The 26,625-nt window shown below is 42.0% G+C and overlaps 1 protein-coding gene across 1 annotated transcript in view; it reads right to left on the bottom strand.

Moving 5' to 3' along the window:
• JAK1 (Janus kinase 1) overlaps nucleotides 1–26,625 on the bottom strand; it is a 1,643,095-nt gene that overhangs the window by 349,099 nt on the left and 1,267,371 nt on the right. The window contains exons 17-18 of the mRNA XM_044085562.1: nucleotides 15,903–16,053; nucleotides 9,271–9,362 (exon numbers count right to left, since the gene is read on the bottom strand). Of these exons, the coding sequence (XP_043941497.1) occupies nucleotides 9,271–9,362; nucleotides 15,903–16,053 (243 nt within the window). The remainder of the gene's footprint in view (nucleotides 1–9,270; nucleotides 9,363–15,902; nucleotides 16,054–26,625) is intronic.

Raw genomic sequence — 26,625 nt, forward strand, 5'->3', positions numbered from 1 at the left:
ACCAATCACATAAAAATGCAAATGAATAATATCACTCATTTAAATGTTATTGGTTAAGCTACAAAATCAGCATCTAATCACATTGCTTACATGTTGACATAGGTGATAAAGAAGTTATGTACTCACCATAACGTTCCATGTGAGTTGTTTATCTCACCTTTATTCTCACTGATGGGTTCGCAGCCGATCCTCGGCTCCAACACGGCCGATAGTAAGCTCAAGGTTTGCCAGTAGCTCGAGACCAGCCCCTTATCCCATGATGCACTGCTGGAATTACCTCAGATCTTGTTTGCTGCATGTATATATACCCCTGTAAGGGGTGCACTCCCCAAGAAAGAAGAAGTATTGAACAACCAGGATGACACTAGCCTCTAGGTCAACTGTCAGCCAGGAGGGGGATGGAGGGAGGGACGTGAAAATAAAGGAGAGATAAACAACTCACATGGAACGTTATGGTGAGTACATAACTTCTTTATGTGAAGTTGTTAAATCTCGCCGTTTACTGTCACTGATGGGTAGTGTCCCTAGCACCCGCAATCCTGGGTGGCTCATGGGAGTACATTTTTCAGGACCGTAGAACCAAAAAAAGACCTGTCCCTGGAAGCCTTATCCACTTTGTAATGAGTGATAAAGTTATGAGGCTTAGACCAAGTGGGTGCAGCACAAATGTTATCAAGGGGCAATTTAGCTTGAAAAGCAGAAGATGTAGAAACGGCTCTGGTTGAATGAGCCTTTAATTTGTGTGGCAAAGGTATGTTAGCAGTTGCATGAACAAATGAGATACAATACAATAACCATTTTGAAAGAGTTGTTTTAGCCACTGGTCTACCTTTTCTGGCCTCCGAGAAGGATACAAAAAGTTGATCTGATTTTCTAATATCCTTAGTTCTATCAAGATACAATCTGAGCTGTCTGTGCATGTCATGTTTATGCAGTATGTATTCTAATTTGTTGGAATGGTTGGGAAAAAAGACTGGCAACTCAATGACCTGATTGATATTAGACTCAGAACAGACTTTAGGCAAAAAGGAGGGGTTTGTTCTGAGAGATACTCTATCAGCATGGACAATCATATAAGGAGGTCTGATAGATAATGCTTGAAGTTCTGACACTCTGTGGGCAGAAGTAATGGCCACTAGAAAAATAGTTTTCCAGGACAAAAATTTGAGATCACAAGGTGATGCTGGTTCAAAGGGGGGAAGAATTATTTGAGATAGCATAAAATTCAAATTCCAGGGAGAATAAGGGATTTTGACAGGTCTTATGTGAAAAACACCTTTGAGAAAAACCTTAGATAACTTATGGGCCATAATATTTAAACCATCCAAACCAAGGTGGAAATTAGATATGGCAGCTAACTGAACCTGAACTGTGGCAGCTGCTGCTCCTTCCTTAAAAATCATTGTCAAAAACTCTAAAATGGATGACAAAGGAGCTCGGAAAGGGTCAATTTTTTTGTATAATGGCCCAAATGGAGAACCTTTTCCACTTACTGCGATACAGTTTTCTGGAGGATGGCTTATGAGAAGACAACAGAATTTGTCTTGTGTCATCTGAGAGTGAATGAAGCCTGGCTATTTGGGGAAGTGGATCAGCCAAGCAGTCAGCTTTAGAGACTGCAATGAAGGATGGAGGTCCCCTGACAGGTGTGTCAGGAGGTCTGGAACTGGGTCCAGGATCCATGGATCCTCCAGCAGATGATGGTGAAGAAAAGGGAACCAAATCTGTCGAAGCCAATGGGGGGCTATAAGGATAACAGTCCTTTCCAGCGACTTTGCTTTCTGTAAAAACCTGGGTATCAATGGAATTGGTGGGAATGCATATAGGAGACCCGGAGGCCAATCGTGTACGAGTGTGTCTCTTGGGGGATGTCCCGGAGGTGGTATTAGGGCAAAGTAGCTTCTGCATTTGGTATTGATGTAACTGGCAAAGAGGTCGCAGTAAGGCTGGCCCCATTTGCGGAAAATCATGTCCGCAACGTGTTGGTTGAGAGACCACTTCTTAGGCAAATGGATTGCCCTGCTCAGCTTGTCCACTATCACGTTGGATTTTCCCAGGATGTGCGTTGCTAACAGAAAATGCTGGGATGACACAGCCCATTGCCATACCTTGAGGGCTTCTCGACAAAGGGGATAAGACTTGGTTCCGCCCTGTTTGTTCAAGTATCAGACCACTGACATGTTGTCTGTCTGAATTGCAATTGTCCCTAGAGGAAGAGAGTCCTGAAAGTACTGCAATGCAATGCCAGAAGTACTGCTCTCAACTCCAGAACATTGATATGCAGATGTGACTCTTGATCCGTCCATGTGCCTTGGGCAGTCTTTCCCTGAAAATGTCCCTCCCCCCACCCTATCAGGGAAGCGTCCATAGTCACAATGGCTGCTGGGGGGGGCACAAAGAGTCTTCCTATTGTGACATGAAGAGATGTCAACCATCATTGAAGGCCCCTCTTGCAAGAGTTTGTGATGAGAATCATATGGTTCATTGGCAATTTCTGGTAAGACCATTGAACGAACAGGAGCCATTGAAAAATTTGCATATGCATCCTTGTGAGTGGAATGGCTAGAATTGCTGCCGCCATCAAACCTAGTACCTTCAAGACCTCTGCGGCTGTAGCTCTCTTCTTCGACACCAATGAGTTGATGTGTTGGCGAAGAAGTAAGACCCTTTCGACTGGAAGACAGAGTGTTGGTTGAGGTATCTAACTCTGCTCCTATAAAGACGGTATGCTGCGATGGCAACAAGGCAGATTTTTCGAAGTTGACTGTAATGCCTAAGTGGTGGCAGAGTGTCGAGAGTAGATTGTGTTGCCTGAATCAATTGATGCCTGGTGGTAGCGGTGAGGAGCCAATCATCTAGATATGGAAACACCTGGAATCCTAGATGCCTCAGGTGAGCCGTGACCACCGCCATGCATTTGGTGAATACTCTGGGGGCTGTAGTGAGACCAAAGGGCAGGGCTCGAAATTGGTAGTGATTGGCTCACAGCCGGAAATGCAGGTGATCTCTGGATTGTCTGTCCATCTTTATGTGGTAGTACGCGTCCTTGAGATTGATGGAGCACATCCAATCGCCTTTCCCTAGAAAGGGAAGAATGGCCTGAAGCGTGACCATTTGGAACTTCTCTTTTTTTAAAAACTGGTCGAGTCTGCTGAGGTCAAAGATAGGTCTCCAGTCCCCTGTTTTCTTTGGAACCGAAAAGAATCTTGAGTATCCAGTTTGGTCTGCTGGGACTGGCTGGATGACTCTTTTCCAGCAACTTGCGGACCTCTATAGTTGCTTGCTCCCTGAGACTGGGTGAAACATTCGGGGGTCTGTTGACAGGAGTGGGAGGGAAAGAGAACGGTATAAAATACCCTTTGGAAATTATGCTTTGTACTCAGGTATTGGATTTTATGCTTAGCCAGGCTTCTGGGTACAAAGATAAGCGACCTCCGACTGCCTCCAGAGTCGGACAGCTGGGTCTCCTTTCAGGAGTGCTGGTAGGGCTGACCAGAGAACTGGCCTCTGTCACCCTGCTATTGCAGACCCCCCCCCCCACCACGCGAGTGGCGTCTTCCATTATAACCCCCTCCTCTGCCTCTAGAGGGGGTTTTTCTCCATGTGTGTCCTGAAAGGCTCCCTGTGCTTTTCGGAACCACATCTTTCCACCCTTAGGGCCCTTGGGACAGGGCCGAGTAGGGGTAGAAAAACGGACTCCAACGGCAGACACAATCTTGCCTTCCTGCTCACACCTGATTAGTTTTTCCTTTACCTTGGGCCCAAACAGGGATGAGCCATCAAATGAGGTGTTGATAAAGGAAGACTTGAAGGGCTCTGCAAAGGAAGAGAGATGCATCCAGGCTTGTCTACGCAGGGCAATGCCTGAACTAGCGGCTCTACTCGAACCATCAGCTGCGTAAGATATGAGTCACATGGACGAGTTCACAATCGAGTTTAGGGTAGCGAGCTGGGTGTCAACTTTATTGGTAACCCCTGCAGCTACCGTACGCTGGAGAGTATCTCCTAGTTCTTTTAGGAGATCTCTTTGTAGTCTTGTAAAATGGGTTAAATAGTTCAGTGATCGAAGGGAAAAAGTTGCTGAACTAAACATGCATTTCCCATATCTATCCATGATCCTGGAACCTCTGTTAGGAGGATGGATAGATGAGAACGTCTCAGACGTTTTCTTTTTGGTGGCTGCCGCCACCACCATGGCATCAAGAGGCACTCCCTTAGTCAAAAAAGCTTTGTCCACTGGGGCAGAGATGAACTTATTTGGCTTCAGAGGGACAGGTTCCATGGCCTCCAGAGACTCCCAAGCCTTACGAGAGATCAGCTCCATGAGCTCATTGTAAGGCGGAGACACCCAAGAGGTGGAAGGTTTAGACCCAAAAGCCTTCAAGAGCACTGACTCATCTTCAGTAGGGCTTTTGGACTGCCAACCGCCCCTCTGATTAAGGATCTGTTATATCTCTGCAAAGGAGATATCCTCAGAGGGGATTGAGGGGACCCTTCTGACTCATCCAAGTCAGTGTCAGATGTCAAAGACTCCTATGAGGAGTCCAAGTGCCTCCCCTTACACAGTCTCTTCCTGGGTACCTCCTCAGTGGGGGCATCTGGGGAGGTCTCAGAAGAGCAGGGGGCACCCTGTGGGGCTACTTGAGGCTCAAGGTCTCTACGCTTGGGTTGACCGGTAGAAGCAGGAGCGGACACAGGCGCTTGATGGGAGGAGGAAGCCAGACCTGATGCTGATGGTGTCTTTGGAGACAGGACTCTCCTCATGGCATCGAATGTACCATGGCTCCGAAGAGAAGGGGTAGATGGATCCGAAGGGACCGTCCGATCCTCCCGCACCGAGGCCATGGGCTCCGAGCCCGAGGTAGGAGCCGAGCTCATCCGAGCCGAAGCCCCGAGAGGAAGAGTCTGCACCGACAAATCGGTACGACTATCCAGTCCGGACCCGACAGGAGAGCGTTGACTCCTAGAGTCCCGGGTCGGCGCCAAGGACGTCCGAGTAGATGGAACCAATAACACCGGAGCAGGTCTCGGCTCCACAGGCTCAACAACCATTTCTGGCTCCGAAAGTCAAGTATGGCTTGGAGGAGGAGCAGTCAAGTCCGGGTTAATGGTCTTCGGTTCCAACGAAGGCGTCGGAGCCAACAACAATTTGGCAAGGCCTGGTGCCCGTAAAAGCTTCTGCAGCAACCGGTCCATATCTAGATCTGAGAGGCTGACAGAAGACTTCGAAGAGTGCACCGAGGGTGCTGATTGGAGCAGAGGAGATGAGGGAATCTCAGAAACCGGCTCCAAAGCTGTGAGCTGGCTCCGAACAGAAGGGACACTCTGTTCCGAGGACAGCGGAACCGATGACCCTACACCCTATATTCTTTTAGCCTTTTTCGATGCTTTGGAGTCACCTGAAGACTTGGATGACTTTGAGGATTTACTAGCACCATCCTGGTCACCCAGTGCTTCTGAGAAGGGGTGCTGAAGTAAACCCTTATCCACCAATTTCCTCCTCCTCTCTAAAAGTACCCTGGAAGAGAAGGAGTGACAGATGCTACAACAATCTTAGAGGTGTAATGCCCCCAGACAATAAACACACTGAACATGCCCGTCAGTGACTGACATTTTTTGTCCACAATCCAGACATTTTTCGAAGCCAGATTTAAGATGTGGCTTCTCTTTTTCATCAGACATCTCTATTTTTAATTTAAACAATTGAAAAAACACAATCAAGAAATTATCTAACAAACTACTGCTAAGAATGTGGTTAAATACAAGGCCAACTACTAGGCCAACTCTATAGAAAAAATAAGCCAACACAGGGCACTTATTTAAATCTATATAGAATATATATATAAACTGTCCTAACAAGAAAGTCAAGAAAAAAGTTTTTAAAACTTGCAAATAGACAAAACTATCCAATAAAATTGGTCCGAGCTATCTGGAACACCGAGATCTGTGCCGTGGTAAACTAGATCTGAGGTAATTCCAGCAGTGCATCATGAGATAAGGGGCTTGGTCTTGAGCTACTGGCAAACCTTGAGTTTTGCTATCGGCCGTGTTGGAACTGAGGATCGGCTCCGAACCCATCAGTGAGAATAAACAGCGAGATTTAACAACTTCACATGTATTGTTTCATGAGGTTTTGTTTAGCACACATGTATGTTTGAGCGATCAGTGTCACAGTAGCCTGGACTGTTGTTCAATTCAATAAAGTGTTGTATGTTTTATAATGGATGGGTTTGTTTCTAGCTTTGACAGCCGGTATGTCTATTGTTTTGATGTATATAGTGATTTGAATTCTTTCATTTCAACCTGACTTAGACCTGGTTTGTGGTTAGTGCGTCTCCATTTAAGACATGGATAGATCCTGTCTGTGCCTGTCCATTTGTTTTTTGTTTTTCTACACTGACAATAGTGGTCTGACATACACATACTTGAGGAGCAGATTGGATTGGTCTTTGGTTTATTGAATATCTGGTATACAACCAATGGCGATGTAGCTTAAGCCTGCTATGTAATGAGTATGCCTTGGACTTAGAATGTATTGTGCTTTTCCATAGTGCTGTTGATTGGAGAACATGTTTATGCTGTTCATTTGTCATTCAACATCCCTTTCTTAACTAATGGAGACAGAATAACATGTCAACATGTAAGCAATATGATTGAATGGTGATTTTTTAGCTCAACCAATAATGTTTTAAAGAATGCTATTATTCATTTGCATTTTTATGTGATTGGTTGGAAGATCGTTTTTAAGAAATCATGGAATCTTAAGAATTTTTAGACTTGAAATAATTTCTACCTAAAGGTTCTCATCTTAGATGTTTTATTACTTTATTAAAGTATTTTGTTTATGTTTATCGCTGTGGTGGTTTTGGTACTTTGTTTCTGCAGTTTTTTAATTCAAATTCCAGTACCTACATTTAGTGGCCGGGATATCTTTGTTTTGATTTTACATAATATATATATATATATATATATATATATATATATATATATATATATACATATATAGACAGAACAATGTATATGGACAGTTGTGTACAGCTACTTATCCAGCATATTTCTGAGATATAAAAGGAAACCAGAGTACCTGGAAAACGTATGCACACACACTGTGGAGGTCAGTAGTGAAATCCAAGCACTGTAGCTGTGCGCCAGAGATCCTACTCGCACAGCTGCTTTGGTGCATGCTCTAAAGATCAGTGTTTAGCAGACAAACTATCATATGAGTTGGCTTTGAACCACCTTGTCAGTAAGGCAGACCATTCAGGGGGTGGCTTCCATAAATAGTCTACCTTCTGAAAGGAGAAGGATTCAGGACATGACTCAGCTGCCTTGATATAGTAAAAATGTCATCCTTACACACAGGATATAAATCAGTGCCAACCAAGGGCTCTGACATAAGCTACCCAAGATGAGTGTTAACACATTTTTGTGGAAAGGAACAAGGTTGATGTGGCCATTCCAGGATGGACTTCACGAGACTGAAGGCTCTTCTAAATAAAAAAGATCTCAAAAGAGCTATCAGAAAAAGGAAGATGTAGTATTTCTGTCAATCTTCACTGCAGGACCCTTGACCACCTCTGACTTTCTAACAATTGTGATACACAACCGACACTGAGACTGCAGCCGCTGGTTAACAACTACAGAGCTAATCCTATGCAACCACTCATTTGGTGGATAGAAGGAAATAGCAGCACACTATTTGACTGACTCTGGATGAGGTACTAACCTAGCATTCCATGGGGAAATAAGCATCATTAGCAGTGACAGGGACTGACAGGCTGCTAGAGGCAAGTATTACACCAAATGTTTTCAGGCACCTACTCGGTCATATTGTGAGATACAGTAAATAAAACTATCAAATACCAGCACAGGTTGTGGAAAGGAGAAGCTCAAAATGGATTAAGTGGGCCACTTCAGCTCTTTTCTACAAGGCTTCAATCAAAAAGGGAAGATAAAATCATTCAACTGTTGTGGGCCAGACTACAAACATTAACTGTGCTCTGTAACAGCTGAAGGGCATTCTTACTGCATGTTTAAAGGCACCTCCTTGATCCTGTACCTGGGAAAGGAGGCGACAACCATTCTCCATGCCTAGCTCCTATAAGCCAATGCTGTGCAGCATCTGCTAGTTAAAAACTTGTGATGGGCTGAGAAAGAAGATGTGGCCAAGGTAAACTCCTTCTATGGGCTAAGAAGCAGGTGATATTACAGTTATAATGAACTTAAGGAGCAAGTCCAGGTCTTTCAGCTGCAGTCTTTGTCTATGTTTTATGCATCTGCCTAGAATCCTTGGAAGAGTTAGAATTTTTAGATGGGATTTGGCAAACACTCTCAACTCCCCTTATGGGCATGCCTGACAGTCATGCAGCTGAAGGGCTGGTACACAAACAAACATCACTATCATGATTCATTGCTAGGGAATAAAGCTAATGTCTACATCATGAATCAATTCTAGGTAACAAACGCAATGGCTGTGATGGACCTGTTCCAGAATATGGCAACAGCAGGTATTCCTTTGGGTTCACAGGAACTTTATAAAAGTACATGATAGGAACAGACCCAATACGTGTAAAAAGCTTGAAAGGAAGGATACATCCCTGTGGCATGAACACCCTGTAGCAGGGATGCCATTCAAAGACACTGTAGAAGTAGCATCAGTAAAATCAGATAACTCACCTTCATGCAAGCCCATCTTAAAATGTATAACAATTTTATACCCAGTGTACACATATTCAGGAAGAAACTTGAACTGTAGTAAACAACCCCAGACAAGACATACGCTATATGATATATTCCATAACAAATACTAATTATTCAGTCAATTATAACTGCCAGGCTTCTTGCACAAAACTACCTACCACTGTATCTACACTTGACTGCACTACATTATTGTTAGTTTGCATTACTTCTGGACTCTAATGCAGAACTGTAACCAAGATGGGGTGAAGGAAGCTGCTGCCCTGGCTGCAAACTGTTAGGGGTTGCACTCGATAGTTGCCAGCATTCAATAAAGAAGTGTGGGAGACAATGTAAATTCTTAAATGAATGTTGATACTCTCTCTCTATACACACACACACACACACACACACACACACACACACACACACACACACACAAACAAAGACACGTGTGTGTGTATATGTAGGGAGAGAACACCGTTTTCTACATCTAAACATATATGTACATAATATGCAGACAGTATATTACACATGTATAAACACAACCAGTACATAATATAACACACATATTACTATAAAAGTTACACCCACCTCTCCCAAATCTCGTATTCGTTTCAGAAACCTTTTCTCAAAAAGCGATGGATCAACTTCTTCATGTCTCTGGTCAGCAGTAATATCTACAACTGCCAAAAAATGCACAATAATGAGTTTTGAACGCACACAACTGTTAACACAAGAAATTTCCTGAAACTCACTACACTGAATGCAGGGATAATTTTAAGTGAATGTTAAAAAGATTACAGGGAAATAATAACACATTATAAAACAGCTACGTATTTCATTAATGCCACTAGTAATAAAGCATTACAGGCTATGCAGTGTAATTTTCCCAGACAGAGAGAACAATCAAAAAAACTTTCATATGAATTAGTCTCAATTCAAACCTGAACTTCTAATTTAAAACAGAATCCTTTTATAAGATGTTCCTCCACAAGATGTAACTGCACTCCCATGAATAGCAAATGTGTTCCATTTGGCCTGTTCAAACTTTGTACACAGAGCTTTTGTTGCTGACAATAACCTGTTTCCAGCTTACCAGTTTGTTTCCTTCACTGTTACACTATGTGCCTCATAAATTATTAAATACCTCCACAGATTAGGACTCAATTTCCCATGACAAGCATATTCTGTAGCACCTGCACTAAAAGGAAACACTTTACAACATTACATTTAATTTTCTCACTCAAATTCTTAGTTTATATTTTCCAGTTTATGTTAACCCTTCTGAAATACACCAGAGACTCTTATATAACAGATAAATGAGAACTTAACCACATCCACTGATCTTCAAGAAGTCCCTCTGGAAAGAGATAACAAAGCTCTTCAAAAATCTTGGGTTCTCAAATTCAAGAGAAGCATTCCACTTTTCACCATTCCAATGTCTATAAGCCACACTTAAAGGATGTGTGTATACCAACTGTCCCAAGTTCTTTGCTCCCACTTAAACAGGATTCTGCCTGCAAAGAAACAAGGTGAGCTACATGAACATCAATTATAAGCATAAATGTTTACTTGCAGCAGCACAGTTCCAGTGCAGGGATCAGGACAGTAGTAAAAGAAAACAAGGAAAAGTGGGAGATATCAGTTGACAAGACCTTCTCAAAGATCAAGAATAAGTGTCAGCTGAAAACAGTGCAGGTGTAACTAAGCAGATGCCACAATTATCACTGTGAAAAGTTTATAGGCACAAATTCTACTTTTGTATTTATTTTAGTTTTCCGAATAACATAGCTGATTGCCATGACAGCTAAGTAGAATTTGTCAGCACACTTGCGTTTTCTTATCACAAATCAAGTACACTGCGGTGTGTGCAGCAGTTGTTGAATTTAGCAAAAACAAGGAACATGGGCAAAAACAGCTCAAGCAGAATGAAAATGATTTAAACCCTAAAAAACACAGAAGCACAAACTGGTGTTTTCTTTGTTCAGTCTTAGTATAGCTGCCAGGTATCTACAATACAAGACATTTTCTAAATTTTGAGATTTCAACTACATACGAATGTTGCAGATATAAAAATACAATTGATCCAATTTCATATAAGAAATGTTAGTGTGTGAGGCCATTTTGTATACAAAAGTATAATTAAAAGCCAGTCTGCTTCCCCATCTCTTTCTCTCCCTGTATTTATCCCTGCTTCCTTAAATGCACTGAAGCAGAGGACAGATTTGCTTAAAAATGAAAAACAAACATTGTAAGGTGGAGAAGGAATGAATAAGTGCAAAAACAATGTTTTGAGGAAGAGTAAAGAATAACATGTAGTACAAGAAAATTTGGCAGCATGTCAATGCATGGAATAGATTAGCATCTGTAGCAACTGAAAGAGGGTTTATAGAAATTGTGATGCTGAAGCCAAGTTATCCAAATGGAATGAATTGAAAATGATGATATTTTTAAGTATACCCTTCACCACAGCAAGAAGTTAACACTGTTTACAATAAAGTGCTCAGCAAAAAAAAAATAAATATATATATATATTCAAATCAGAAAAAAAAGCCAACTTCCCAGCAGCTGCAGAATAAAATTGAACAGCAAAGAACCAACGAACTTACCAAACTTATTCATCTTTCTCTCTTACCACTCTGTAGGATATTCACCTCAAATATGGCCCTCCTCTCATCCAGGCTCCCCAGTAGCCTCCATACTTCATCCTAAGCCAACCCCCTTCATACTCAGCCCACCCATCTCCTTCTAAAACAAGGACTTAGTAGCAGCACCAAAACCATCAAAACCTACCCCACCTACCTCAAACTCACCAAACAGCTTAAATTAATTTCCTTTAATTCTTAATAGCATCTATAATAAAATCTCAGAACTCCATGCCTGGATCGCATATACTTGACTCTGAAACATCACTTTCTAGTTATAATATCATCAGGGCTGATCAAACTCAAAAAAGGTGGTGATGTAGCTTTATTATACATAATCCACCTTGAAATCCTACCCCACAATACACCTAATCCCAAATTACACAATGCAAAACTCATTTCCCATCTAAAACTACATAAACAACTATGTATTACAGTACTCTACATCCCTCCACCCCCCCCCCCCCAAAGCAATAATGCTACAAGCCTGGAAACCATCTTAAATTGGAACTCGCATACAATTTCTAATGAAAAGATAATCCTAGGTGACATTAATTTCGATTAGCAGATTATCTTGACAAAATACTCATCAACTAGCCTCCAACTGTTTGGCTTGACTCAACTCATTTTCTCCCACACACACAACTATCACAAAAGCTGTGACTCAATTCTCAACTGGATATTGGTGTCCAATTCCACTAAGTATTCCTCCAGCAGCAAATACACCAACGCCCTCAGTGACCACCTCCCTATATATGCAAACAGACCCAGTACCTATCATGTCAACACTTACTTAGAACTTCCTGTAATGTCATTAATTTTAACCCTTATATATTTAATAGAATCCTAAGCTCCTTTAACTGGTCTATCCTGAAAAATACTGGACTTGATGAAAGTGTACACAAATTTATTACACTCCTGACAACCCTTAATGAGCTGGCTCCAACTAGAAGAAAAAGAATAACCACACACCTTGGTTATCCACTCAAAGCAGGGACCTAATGCAGGAAAGAGAAAGGGCCTGGAAGGAACGGTTAACACACAGATCTCATCAAAACTTACAACACTTTAAAGACTTTTGTAACCATATTAAAAGACAGATTAACACAGACAAGAACATCTACTACAATAACCCCTTACTAAATCAGTGTTCCAACCCTAAAACATGGTATTCTACTAATAATGCACTCCACCCTAGAACAATCACTACCTATTAACCCTGCCCCAAATAACACTCACTGCAAAGCAGCTGCTCAGTTTAAGACACATTTACAGAAAGCATTAAAAGCCATTACTAAAGATTATCCTACTAACAATCTTGGCATGATCTCTCCTCATGTAAGAAACACCCCCTACTTCACCCTAAAACACATCACAATCTACTACATAATTTCACTACTTCTGACCCCTGTTCTTCAACAGACCATCTCCCAGCAGAATACATCAAGATGGCTGCCTGTTCCATAGCCTGTCCTGCCTGTTCTAATCAACAGATCTATCAAGGAATCCTATAGTCTTTCTCTGTAGAAAAGTTCTTCATCATCATCATCCCCCTTCATAAAGGAGGAACCTCATCTGATATTAACAATTTCAGTTATAACACTCACTATCTATCCTCTTTGTCAAAACTTCTGGAGAAGTGCACCCACAAACTTCAACATATGCTTCACAAAATGCTCCTGACCAAAAAGCATGGTTTTTCAACCCATCCATAGCATTACTATGGCCTTATTAACCTTCGCATATACCATTAACAAATCCAGAGAAAAAGGCAAACTCATTCCCTCTGTATTTATCACTCATGACATAGGCAAATTTACATTTGTATAAAAGTAAAAAAAAAAAAAAAAAAAAACTACATTATTTAAACATTATGCTTCACATATACTGCTATATATCATATAACCTAACCAACATTACATAAATTATTCAATTTCTGCCTCTTTTTTTAAAACAAGAAGCATCTTTATTAAACCCTCACTTATGACACAAGCAATCATACATTTATATAAATGAAAACAAACCACACCAACACAATCCTAGTTGCAAGCATTTTACATCACAAACCATACTGACATACTCCCAGTTGCGAACATTATAGATCACTTATAATCTACCCAATCATTTTAAATTCAAATCAATAGCTCATTTAAGTCCTGCCTTCTTTTAAACCTCATTCCTCCCCTGTATGTATTGTTCCCACAATTCCCATGTTTTCTTATGTAATTTGCTCCTACCTTTTTCTAAAGATCTCAGTTCCAGCTGTTTTATCTCTGTTACTACATTCATTACTTCCAGTATAGTTGGTTCAGATTTTGATTTCCATTTTCTAGTAATTGCTTTTTTGGCAGCCACCATAATTAGAGACAGCAAGGCTTTACCATGTGTAGGCAATTCAGACTTGGTATCACAGCTCAGAAAAATCATCTGAGCTAAAATCACCTAAGCATTTTCAAGCTGAGTCTCTCTACAGACTATGTACCTGAAGAATGTAGAAACACTATAGTTGTCTGCTTAAGGACAGCTCCTCTCAGTCAGGTGACTACAGACCACTTACATGTAAACCATGGAACCAATGTCTGTAGAACTAGTCAGTAAGGACATACAAAATCTCCACAATCTAAATGCTTTAGAGTGTGGCTTTATTTAGGCAAGATCATGCATTCTTAATCTTGTCAGATTCCTCCAAAAATTCACTAAAGCCATAGATAAAGAGATTCCACCTCCACACTGCTTATATGGACTTAGCCAAAGCATCTGATACCATTCCCCATTCTGGCATCATAAATAAGCTAACATAACTAAACATCAACCCATTTCTAGTTTGCTGAGTTGCAAAGTAACCACCAAGCAGCACACACTTCATCAAAATAAATGGTACACTGTCCAAGAAGTAGTGATCTACCTCCAGGTTCTCCCAAAGGTCCTATCATTTTTGGAATTTAGTTCTCTCAAGTACAAGCAAAACTTAACAATTTCTGTTAACTAAATTCACAGACAAGATGCTAATAATCATCCTAACTCCACCCGAGATTGTTTAATACTTCAAGGCCTTCATCGTACTAATAACTGCTGCTCTAACCAGGGTCCGAGATTGTTTAATACTTCAAGGCCTTCATCGTACTAATAACTGCTGCTCTAACCAGGGTCTCACCTTAAACGAAGAGAAATGCAGTTTAGTCACCTTTGGTAAAATTAGTGTTCCTGCACACTATCACATACAAGGAATTCACCTTAAGACTAATGTCATGCTCCTGGACTTAGGAAATTACATAGACAATAAGCAGTCCTTAAATCAATATACTTCCAACACCTCCAGATAATCTTTCAACCTATCATCTCACCTGTCATGGATCCTCACTCAGACCCCAATTCTTCCTAATTCTCATTTTCTCTGCTGTCATTTGCCTCATCATATAAAGCAATGCTTCATTTGCTGTTTATATTTCTAAACAACTTGCCCAAAACACAGACTCCACAGCAATAAAACCTGAAAAAAAAATCTTTGGATTAAAAAACAGCTCTTATGTGGATACACTACAAACCCTGCCTTATCTTCTGTGGTGTACAGACTCCTATAAGATGATCTATACATTCCTTCCAGCGCTATGTCAAATATTGCCCTTTTTCCTTGGGAAAGGAAAGAAAAGCTCCTCCATTAACACCAATTCCGAAGACCCAACTTTACACCAAAATACCAAGTTCAAAATCTGGGACACATTTATCACTCAGTGCTTCCCTTACCTATGGTGTAAGCCTCCACTACATATTTCACCATGTAAAACTCCACTAACACTCAAACTTAAATTAGTTGAATGGATGGCATCCAGTAAGTTCATTCCAGACATCACTCTGAAATGCATCTGATTAAAGGTGTATAATGTTACCCATCTTATTGTCTTCATGACTTCCTCCTAGTATCCTTTTTATGCTCCTGTGTTCACATATTATTGACTACAAACTTCAAACTCTGCCATAATATACATTACCACATCTCAGGTCTCCATTTACTCTCTGCTTCTCTTTTCATCCATTTTCCTCAAGTTCTTGCTATTTTCCTTCACTCTAGCTGAAAATATTCTGTCTATATCTTCCACATTAACTCTACTGCTTACCATCATCTTTGGAACTATTATCATAGTACATCCTACAATGGTTGGCATACTGCTAACTTAATACAACATAAGAACCTGTGACTATCTGCACCCATCCTGTTAATGAGACATTTCACCAATGCTTTAACTGTGTGTGTGTGTGTGTGTGTGTGTGTGTGTGTGTGTGTGTGTGTGTGTGTGTGTGTGTGTGTACGTGCAAGTGAGAGGCAGAAAGTGTCTGTGAAGTGTATTAATGTAAAAGAAAAGCAATACGTACAGACAGAATCTTTTCTGATATCAAATCAAACAGCTTCTAACACAGGAACACTGTCTCATGACACTAACGATTAAACTACAAAATCACATTTAATGGCTTTCAGTAAATTAAATAATGCCTTAGACCTTCTGAAAGATTCCTTATTTCATTTTTATTTCATGTTCATCCCTTTCTGACAAATGTCTGAGCTCAAAAGCAGTAACTTACTTTGCTCTGCCAGCCTGGTTATCTCTCTCATAATAGCTCTGAAGAAAGGTCTCTGGTTTGGATCATAATTCATGCACTGCATCATCAGAGAAGCAAGTTCTTGGCAGGATGGTGTTGCTAGCATGAAGTGCCCTTCATAAAATCTCTCTTTCTGCAATAAAACATAATATGTCTGTGATACATGTTTTACAAATGAACAATATCCTCTTAATAGGGTCAATTTCATAATATCCACATTAAGCTATTACAGTTACAACTACGAATTCCAGTAATGGTTTGTCCAGTAAATGATGAAACAATATGCTGGCAATCAGAGTGAAATAAGACTGTGTCTAGTCTCAGCAGTCCTCTTTTATCTATACAAATGAGCCAGCCAAGAAAGGAAGAAGAAAGTCACTTTGCTTTAATTCACTTTGTCAGTTATACCTCTTAACTCCATAATCAAATCTACAAACTTCCACACTTTTTAAAAACTACAATTAACTGTTATTATAAAATCGAAAACATTCCCTTTCTATGAGAGCTAAAGTCTCCCAATATGAAGGTACTGTTACAATCTTACCAAGAAATGTCCTTCATTCTGTATGACTGGAAAGTTGCAGTATTGAAAGCGGTCTATATGTTTTCCTAAATGGAATCTCCAGCCTTTGAGTACATCTATTTGTCTATCTAACTTGCTTTTTTCAGCACTAGTCAATGATTCAGTTTAAAATTCCATAACAACATTATATTTAAATTTACTCTCCACTTGTGCTGCAACAATGATATATGCACAGCTGCATTGCTGTGGACAATTTATGGTCAAAGTAGACATGCATAACAATGCCTCTTTTTCCACTTCATTTTTAAAGATAAATGTACTAGATAGGTACTGACCATGAGCAGACATATTTCCAGATTAATGTCATCAGACAGCTGTTATAGTAATTCACTAGTCTGCAGATGAAAAAGCATGCTTACACAGCAGTAGATTCCTGAGAAAAACTCCAACAGCATGCAACTGCATACTGGATGTGCATACATGAAACTCACAACAGAAAGTACAGTTGTGTACACTTACCATAAATGTAGATGTTTGAGTGTATTCACTGTTGCAGTCATTACATTTGGTAATCTGCTGGCAGGTTGCCCTCAGTCGGCCTGATTAACAAAGTCTTGGTCCTGCGTCAGTTGCTGTCCCTTCTTCCATGATGTCAGGGGTATAAAACATGCAGCCGACGCCATTACATCAGTTTTTCTTGCCCCAGATGTCATGTGCCCCCCAAATGGGGAGCAAATAAAATTAAAAACACAAAAATATACCTCCAACCAAAAGCAAATACACCAAAACGGCTTTTAAGCATAGTAAAAGAAAGTAGAGGTATAGCCAAAAGAAGTTAGGGGGCTGGAGGGAGGGTAACCAGGACTGCAACAGTGAATACATTCGAACATCTACATTTATGGTAAGTGTACACAACTATACTATGTTCTTGATGTTTCACTGTTGCAGTCATTACGTTTGGGTAGATTCCCAAAGCTGTTGTAGGGTGGATGGATTTATACAGCATTAAGATCTGCTATAAGGCCCTGCAAGACAGCAGTGGCAAAGCCAGCTCTGGATTTAGAGAAAAATTGGTAAATGATAATGCTTGGTGAAAGTATGTACTGAACTCCAGGTAGCAGCTTCTGGAATATCCCTGGTAGGAACACCTCTGAGAAAGGCTGCTGAAGTAGATGCAGCCCTGGTGGAATGAGATCTGATCCCCTGGGGATAGGTTTTCCATGGTGCTTATAGCAGAAATGAATGCAATGGTTTATCCATTTAGAAATGGTTTGTTTTGAAATAGCCTTCCCCCATCTGCCCCAGCAGCAAATGCCACTAGCAATTGTTCAGATTTTCTTCGAGATTTAGTTCTGTCCAAGTAGAATCTAAGTTGTCTGTGCACGTCCAAGGAATGCAGTATCCGTTCCCCTTTGTTCTGTGGACTGGGATTGAAGGTTAGCGAATGAATAGACTGGTTAAGAGCCACACTGGAAACCACCTTGGGCATGAAGGATGGACTGGTCCTCAGAGATGCCCTGTCCACATGAAAGATGATGAAAGGTTCCACTGCCATAAGGGCCTGTAATTCAGATATCCTTCGAGCTGAAGTGATTACTAAGAGGAAGGCTGTTTTCCAAGAAAGAAATTTTAAGTCTGCAGTAGCAGCTGGCTCGAAAGGAGGTAAAGTGAGCTTTTCCAAAACAAAGTTAAGGTCCCAGGCGGGAGTAGGAGCTCTCCTGGGTGGTCTCAAGTTCTTTTCCCCTCTGAGATACTGTTTGAACAGGGGATGAGAAAAGAGGGGTGGTTCTGTGTTATAGTGAGCTGAAATAGCTGAAGCGTGGATTTTAATAGAGGAAAAAGACAGGCCCTTGTGAAGCATCTCAGTTAAGTACTGCAAAATCTGAGGTAAACTGGGTGCTGCTGTGCTCATCCCTAAAGATTGGTTCCACGCACAGAATATTTTTCATTTGTCAGCATAAGATTTTCTAGTACTAGGTCTTCTCGCCTCCAAGATGACATCTATCACAGGTTTGCTGAGGGATGCTAAGGGTGAATTTAAGGGATTAGCCAAGCTGCAAGGTTCAATGTTGGGAGCTGAGGGTGCAGAATTTGGTTCTCCTGCTGAGACAGCAAGGAAGGTGTCTGAGGCAGGTGCCATGGAGATATTTGTGACACACTGCGCAGGAGTGGGTACCAGTATTGGCGTAGCCAGTCTGGAGCAATCAAAATAATTTTTGGTTCCTCCTGTTTGACTTTTAGCAGAACTTTGGAGAGCAGAGGCAGAGGGGGAAAGGCATAAACTGATGGGGTTTTCCAGCTGAAGGATAGCATCCACTTTCCAGGCTTTTTTGTGAGGAGTCCTTGTGCAAAATTTGTCCAACTGGTAGTTTTGGGGGGAGGCAAATAGATCTATGTCTGGGCTCCCCCATTTGCTTGTCAACATGTTGAAAATCGATGGTTCCAGTTTCCTCTCGTGAGGGTCCATGAGATTTCTGCTTAGTCCGTCTGCCAGTGTATTCAGTTTTCCTGGCAGGACTACAGCTTGTATTTGCACTTGGTAGCTCAAGGCCATGTTCGACAATGCCATGGCTAGTCTGCAGAGGGGGTAGGAATGTGTATCCCCTTCCTGTTTATGTACCACATAACCGTGGTGTTGTCCGTCTTTACCATTAGTTGTCCTGGATGAATGTAGTCCTTGAAGGCTATCAGAGCATTCTGTACAGCTAACATTTATTTTTGATTGATATGAAGGTGCATTTGATTTGGGTTCCATTTGCCCTGAATGCACTTCCCTGCCAGGTGAGCCCCCCATGCACAGTCTGATGCGTCTGTAGTTAGGGTTTGGGTGGCGGGGGGGGGGGGTAGTGTGAATGGCAGTCCCTTGTTTTGGTGGCAGGCCTCTGCCCACTATACGAATTCCAGGCGTAGGCAAGGTATGATAGGAATCATTGTTTCCAGGCTGTGACAATGTTGACTCCATATACTTTTCAAGTACCACTGAAGTTTCCTCATATGCAGTCTTGCATATGGAATTAGAAGAATGCAGGAGGCCATAAACCCCAAGGCTTGCAGTATTTGTCGTGCAGATAGCAGGGTTTTGGTGGCCACTTGTCTGAAGTAAGTTATCAAATGAATTTGCTTTTCTGGCGTGAGGAAAGCCATCTGGGCAGTTGTATTCAAGCTTGCACCCAGGAATGTAATCTGTTGAGAGGGTACCAGTTGTGATTTCTTTTCATTTATGGTGTACCCTAGACAAGTTAGAACCCTTTTTACAAATGCCACATGATTTATAAGTATGGCCTGGTTTTCTGCCTGAATTAGACAATCGTCCAGGTATGGATATATTTGAATATTTCTTTGCCTGCAAAATGCAATTACTGGAGCCAGGCACTTTGTGAATACCCTGAGTGCAGTAGACAAGCCAAAGGGCAGTGCAGAGAACTGATAATGCAAGCAGCCTGCTTTGAAGCATAGGTATCTTCTGCAAGATTCCCTGATTGGGATATGCAGGTAAGCTTCTTTTAAATCTAGAGTTGCCAACCAGGCATCTTTGCCTAGCATAGGAAGTAACTGGTGAAGAGTCAGCATCTTGAATTTTGGAATGTCCAGAAAGGTGTTTAGAGTAGACAGGTCCAGAATTGGACGCCAAGATTTGTCTTTTCTGGGTACCAGGAAAAGCTTGGAATAGAAGCCTTGTCCCTTTTTCCTCTTCTGGTACCGGTTGAATAGCCCCCATGGTTAAGAGGGAAAGTACTTGTTTCTGAGTCTCTGCCCACTGATTTGGGGGAAGGTTTGGCCACCTGTTTGGTGTTGGCAACATGTGGAAATGAAATCTGTATCCCTGGGACACTATATTTAAAACCCATTTGTCCTGGGTTATGTGTTCCCAGTTTTTTGCATGAAGAGCAATCTTTCCTCCCAAAGGGGCATCTAAAAGGTAAGTGCTTGGTAATTTTAAAGGAAAGTCATTGAGACTGTTTACCATAGGGGGGGTGTCTTGCTATTTCCAGATTTGGAAGTGGATGCCCCCATTGCTTAGTTCTGAGAGTCCCTTGGGACTGAAACCTGGTGCTTTTGGTGTGTCTGGGCTTGGCTTGAGTGGATTTGGAAGGAGCTAGAAAGGACCCATTCTTAGTAGGCCAGTGCCTACTAAATCTTGGAGGTTGCACTTGTAAGAAATCTTTTACAGTTTGCATAGATTTAGCTTTATCTTCCATCTTTTTTAGAACTTCTTCAGCCTTATTGCCAAACAGGCGGTATTGATTTAAAGGAGCATCCAACAAACTTGCTTTAACATGATCAGGCAGAGATTTCTCCTTAAGCCAAGCATGCCTTCTAAGCACAGACCCAGTAACAGCAGCCCTGCAAGAGGCCTCTAAAGAATCAAAACCACATTGCAAAATATGTTTTCCAACTTGTTCAGCAGAATGCAATAAATCCTGTAAATCTTTATTTTCCACACAGTCAGAAATCAACATAATTTTCTGTTTAAGCAGTCCCATAAGATGCTGTTGATATTTTAGCAAATGAAATTGGCAGTCTAAAGCCCTGCAGTGGAAGCCTTTATGCCCTTGGGCCCCTGAGAAAATGGTTTCTGGATCCGCAACAGGATTTTTGAAAAGGAACTTGTGGACTCAGGAACCCTGTAGTATCTGTCAGGTTTACTAAGAGCCGGAGGCAAGGAATCAGGAGCCATACTGGATTCCGAAAATACATTATCCACAATGTCTAGTACAGGAGGTATAGCCAAAGGCCTATGCTGAAGTAGAAGGAGGAAATCCTTAAGCCTCTTTTTAGATTCAGAAAATTCCTGACTTTCCCAATGGAAATGCTCCCTTAAGGTATGTAAAGTTTCCCCAAAATAAAAGTCCTCAGGGGGAAGCAGAGGGACTGGAATCCTCTGCATCAGAATCCTCATAAGTAGGTATGGATAAATTCAGGTCATTGGAAGAATTAGAAGAAACAGAGTCCTGATTAGAAGATTCATAGTCAAGCTCAGTCCTAGGCCTCTTAGAAGGGGGAGTTGACTACCCCTGATTAGAGTAATAAGATCTTTAGCCATTTTGATAATTTGTTTTTTAGGAATAGGGGCCTAAACATGTGGCTTGGGCGTCGGTTTTTTAGATATAGATCGAGATTTAGGCCTTAGTATAGAAGGTGGAGTCAGTTTAATATGCAAGTCTGTAGGCCTGAATACACCTTCAGAAGCCGGTGTCTGCACAGTGGCTCCGGACCAAACCAAGGTAGAGACATCCATGGGTTCCACAGGTGAAGCATCTCACGGCATACCGGACTCCGAATGGGTCTCAGTAGAGGCCTGCGAGTCAGAAGTAGTGGGTATCAGGGGCTACGAAAGTGCCTCACTGAGTACCGGCGAACTGGCGACTGGCTTAGGAGAAGTGTCATTGACATTTTTGGACTTCGACGGCCTGTCTCTGTCTTTTTCTTTGCGTTTTTTCGGAATTCCGGTAGTCGGATGGCTAACCAACGTTATTTCTGGATAATTAAACCAAGGACCGAAATATTTAAAGGCAAAAATGTACCGACGATGGATAATGCGCTGATTAAATAAAGCACAAAACCGACAGCAAGGTACATTGTGGTCAGGGCCTAGGCAAGGAATACTGTACAAATGAAAATCTTTATGAGGTATTTGCTTTCCACAAGTAATGCAATTATTAACTTTTACTGACATTGGTAAGGAGCAAGAAAAAGTTTCCCCAACGGGGTACTTTAAGTTGAAGACTTCGGTTCTGAAACTCGAAAATGAAAATTTCAGGAGTCGGCTGACCGGCACTTGCGAACTGCTTCTGCTTCGCACATCGCACGGCAAGAAAGACTAATGTAATGGAGTCGGCTGCATGTTTTATATCCCCTGATGTCATGGAAGAAGGGACAGCAACCGACGGAGGACCCAAGACTTTGTTAATCAGGCCGACTGAGGGCAACCTGCCAGCAGATTACCAAATGCAATGACTACAACAGTGAAACACGAAGAACATCAACAAATGTTTCTTCTAGAAATGCAGACTACCCCGATTATCTTAAGTACCAATATCAATGCTGCCCAGTTTAACAGAGGACAAGGCCCCTTCACTCACAATCTGATTCTTTACTGAAGACACCAGACAATAAAGACAAAAAAGAGAAACCCAGAAACACCTTATCGAGGTATCTGAAGTTGGATATCTAGCACTTCTGAAGGGGACACAATGCTGCAATGTTGCAGAACCACTTTTCCATGATCTATTCTGTACATGATCACTTTTAAAGGCTCCTGCAGCAATCACATACAGAACTGAATCACAAAGAATATGCGACCCAATACTGGAGAAGAAAACACTAACAGACATGTAAACTAGGAGCCACTGAAGTACTGAACTATGAAAATACACTCACCTAAATGCATTTCACATCTCAATGGCAATGTTTAAGAAAGCACAGACCAGGATCTGACAACACCAGCACAGACACCTGCTGCTGCTGCCAAAATATCTCTAAAGCATGCTATCAATGCAATTACTTCCTTAGAAGAACTATGGATCATTTTTGCCAGCCTTTTTCCATATAGCTTGTGTCAACTACTTACAAAGTCATTGCTCTGATAGTGATGAGACCTTTACAACTTCCAAAGAAAAGAGATGATCAACCTGGGAAGGTTATCTGTCCAGAGGTAAGGGGAATATGAAGTAAACTGGCTTTACTACTGTCCCAGGTGAAATGGAAAACAAGTGGAGCATTATGGCAAAGACTGAATTCCTGTGAAATATAAAAAAAATAATTAAACTACAGAAGTTGGGGGGGGGGGACTGGCATAATGGTTAAGATGTTCAAATCATGGACAGAAGTCACATGGTTTGATTCTCACCTTTGGTCGCTATCTGGTTATTGACTAGGCATGTTAATACTCTGCAGACTGACTGCCTAGTATTTACCTATGAACACATAAATAACTGCTGATAAATGCAGCAGATCTCTACTATCACTATTAAGAAAGTACAGTTGTGTACACTTACCATAAATGTAGATGTTAGAGTACATTTACTGTTGCAGTCATCACATTTGGGTTATCTGCCTGCAGGTAGCCCTCAGCCAGCTTGAATACCAGAGTCTTGGGAATTCTGCGTCAGATGCTGTTCGCTTCTTCCATGACATCAGGTCGTCAGGAGTATAAAACATGCAGCTGACGCAATTACATCAGTTTTTCTTGCCCCAGATGTCAGGTGCCCCCAAAATAGGAAGCAATTACATGGTGTGGAACACCCCCAGCAAAAAGCAAATACACACAGTATAAGATATACCATACCAAAAAGGATAGGTGAAAGCAAAGACAATCTGGGGGCTGAAGGGAGGGTAACCAGGACTGCAACAGTGAATACACCCGAACATCTACATTTTTGGTAAGTGTACACAACTGGACTATGTTCTTCGTGTTACACTGTTGCAGCCATTACATTTGGGTTGATTCCCAAAGCTAAGGAAGGATGGAGGTAGATTAAGAAGCATTAGAACTGGCAATCAGGCCCTGAAAGACTGCTGTGGCAAATCCAGCTCTGGATTTAGAAAAGATAGGCAAGTGGTAATGCTTGGTGAAAGTGTGTACAGAGCTCCAGGTTGCAACTTCCAGGATGTCCCTGGTAGGGACTCCTCTGAGAAATGCAGTAGAGGTAGATGCAGCCCTTGTGGAATGTGTTCTTATCCCCTGTGGGGTAGGTTTTCCATGGTGCTTGCATCAGAAATGGATGCAGTGTGCTATCCATTTATATATGGTTTGCTTTGAAATGGCCTTCCCCTCTGCCCCTGCAGCAAAGCTGACTAGCAGCTGGTCAGACTTTCTGAGAGGCTTAGTCCTGTCCAAACAGAATCTAAGCTGTCTGTGCACGTCTAGATAATGCAGTATCCTTTCCCCTTTATTTTGAGGATTAGGGAAAAAGGTAGGCAAATGAATGGACTGGTTTAAAGCCACACTAGATACCACCTTGGGCATAAAAGATGGGTTAGTCCTGTGGGAAACCCTGTCTGCATGGAAGATAATGAAGGGTTTCACTGCCATAAGGGGCTGCAGTTCAGACACTCTTCTTGTTGAAGTGATGGCTAGAAGTAAAGTTGTTTTCATTGAGAGGAAATTCAACTCTGATGTAGCAGCCAGTTCAAGGGAGGAAGTGTAAGTTTTTCCAATACAAAGTTAAGGTCCCAGGCTGAAGTGGGAGCTCTCCTGGGGGGGAGGGGTCTTAAATTTTTGGCCCCTTTAAGGAATTGTTTTACCAGAGGATGAGAGAAGAGGGGTGGCTCAGTAGTATAATGAGCTGAGATGGCAGAGGCGTGAATCTTAATTGAAGAGAAGGATAGGCCCTTGTGGAGCATTTCTGTTAAGTAATCTAGTATATGAGGTAAGCTGGGCACAGATGTGCCCATCCCTTGAGACTGGCTCCAGGAGCAGTATCTTTTCCACTTTTCTGAATAGGATTTTCTAGTACTAGGCCTCCTTGCCTCAAGAATGAAATCCAGCACCTGCTCACTGAGGTTTGTTAGATGTGAGTTCAGGGGATTAGCCAGGCTGCAAGGTTCAGGGTCTGATGCTGAAGGTGCAGAATATGGCCCCCCTGCTGGGACAGCAGAGAAGGGGTCTGAGGCAGGTGCCATGGTTGTAGCACTGCCAGACTGTGCAAAAGAGGAAACCAGTGCTGGTGTGGCCAGCCTGGTGCAATCAGGATTGTCCTTGGCTTGTCCTGTTTCATATTTAGTAGAACCTTCGAGAGGAGAGGCAGAGGGGGAAAGGCATAGACTGAGTGGCTTTCCCACGAAAAAGACAGGGCATCCACCTTCCAAGCTTGGCTGTGGGGAGTTCTGGTGCAGTATTTGTTCAATTGATAGTTCTGAGGGGAAGCAAACAGGTTCACGTCTGATGTCCCCCATCTGTTCCCCAAAAGCTTGAATATTTTGGGTTCCAGTTTCCATTTGTGTGGGTCCATGAAAGTTCTGCTTAAGTCATCTGCCAGTGAATTTAGTTTGCCTGGCAGGAATTGAGTTTGTAGGTGCACTTGGTTGCTCAAGGCTGTGTTCCACAGAGCCATGGCTAGTCTGCAGAGTGGGTAGGAATGTGTTCCCCCTTGCTTGTTTATTTACCACAAAACTGTGTTGTTGTCTGTCTTTACCAACAGTTGTCCTGGAAGAATAAGGCCTTTGAAGGCTGTCAGAGCATTCCGTACAGCTAACATTTCTTTTTGACTGATATGCAGGTGCATCTGCTTTGGGTTCTATTTGCCCTGAATGCACTGCCCTGCCATGTGAGCCCCCCATGCATAGTCTGATGCGTCTGTTGTTAGGGTTTGGGTGGCAGGGGGTAGAGTGAAAGAGTCCCTTGTTGTGGTAGCAGGCCTCTACCCACCAAAGGAACTCTGCCCTTAGACTCGGTGTGATAGGAATGATTGTTTCCAAGTCCTGAGAATGCTGACACCATAGACTTTTTAGATACCATTGAAGTTTCCTCATATGCAGTCTCGCATATGGAATTAACAGAATGCAAGAGGCCATGAACCCCAGAGCTTGCAGTATTTTCCTTGCAGATAGCTGGGTTTTTGTGGCCAGTAGGTTGAAGTTGTCAAATAAATTTGTTTCTCTGGATTGAGGAATGCTATCTGGGAAGTTGTATTCAAGCTTGCTCCCAGGAATCAAATCTGTTGTCAGGGTACTAGGTGTGATTTATTTTTGTTGATGGTGTACCCCAGTGAAGTTAGAAGTCTCTTTACAAATGCCAGGTGCTGTAGTAGCAAGTTCTGACTTTCCACCTGAATCAGGCAATCGTCCAAGTATGGGTAAATCTGAAAACTTCTCTGCCTGCAAAAAGCAATGGCTGGAACTAGGCACTTTGTGAATACCCTGGGCGCAGTAGATAAGCCAAAGGGAAGTGCAGAGAACTGATCGTGCATAGAGCCTGCCCTGAAGCAAAGGTATTTCCTGCAAGATTCCCTTATGGAGATGTGCAGGTAAGCTTATTTTATGTCTAGGGTTGCCAGCCAGGCATCCTTGGCTAGCACAGGAAGCAGCTGTTGGAGAGTTAGCATTTTGAATTTTGGAACCACCAGAAAGGTGTTGAGGAATAGATAAATCCAGGACAGGATGCCAGGAGTTTTCTTTTTTGGGAACCAGGAACAGTCTTGAATAAAAGCCTTGTCCCCTTTGTTGTGCTGGGACAGGTTG

This window comes from Protopterus annectens, chromosome 10.part0 (assembly GCF_019279795.1).
Source record: "Protopterus annectens isolate FY-2018-M chromosome 10.part0, PAN1.0, whole genome shotgun sequence".
Classification (NCBI taxonomy): domain Eukaryota; kingdom Metazoa; phylum Chordata; order Ceratodontiformes; family Protopteridae; genus Protopterus; species Protopterus annectens.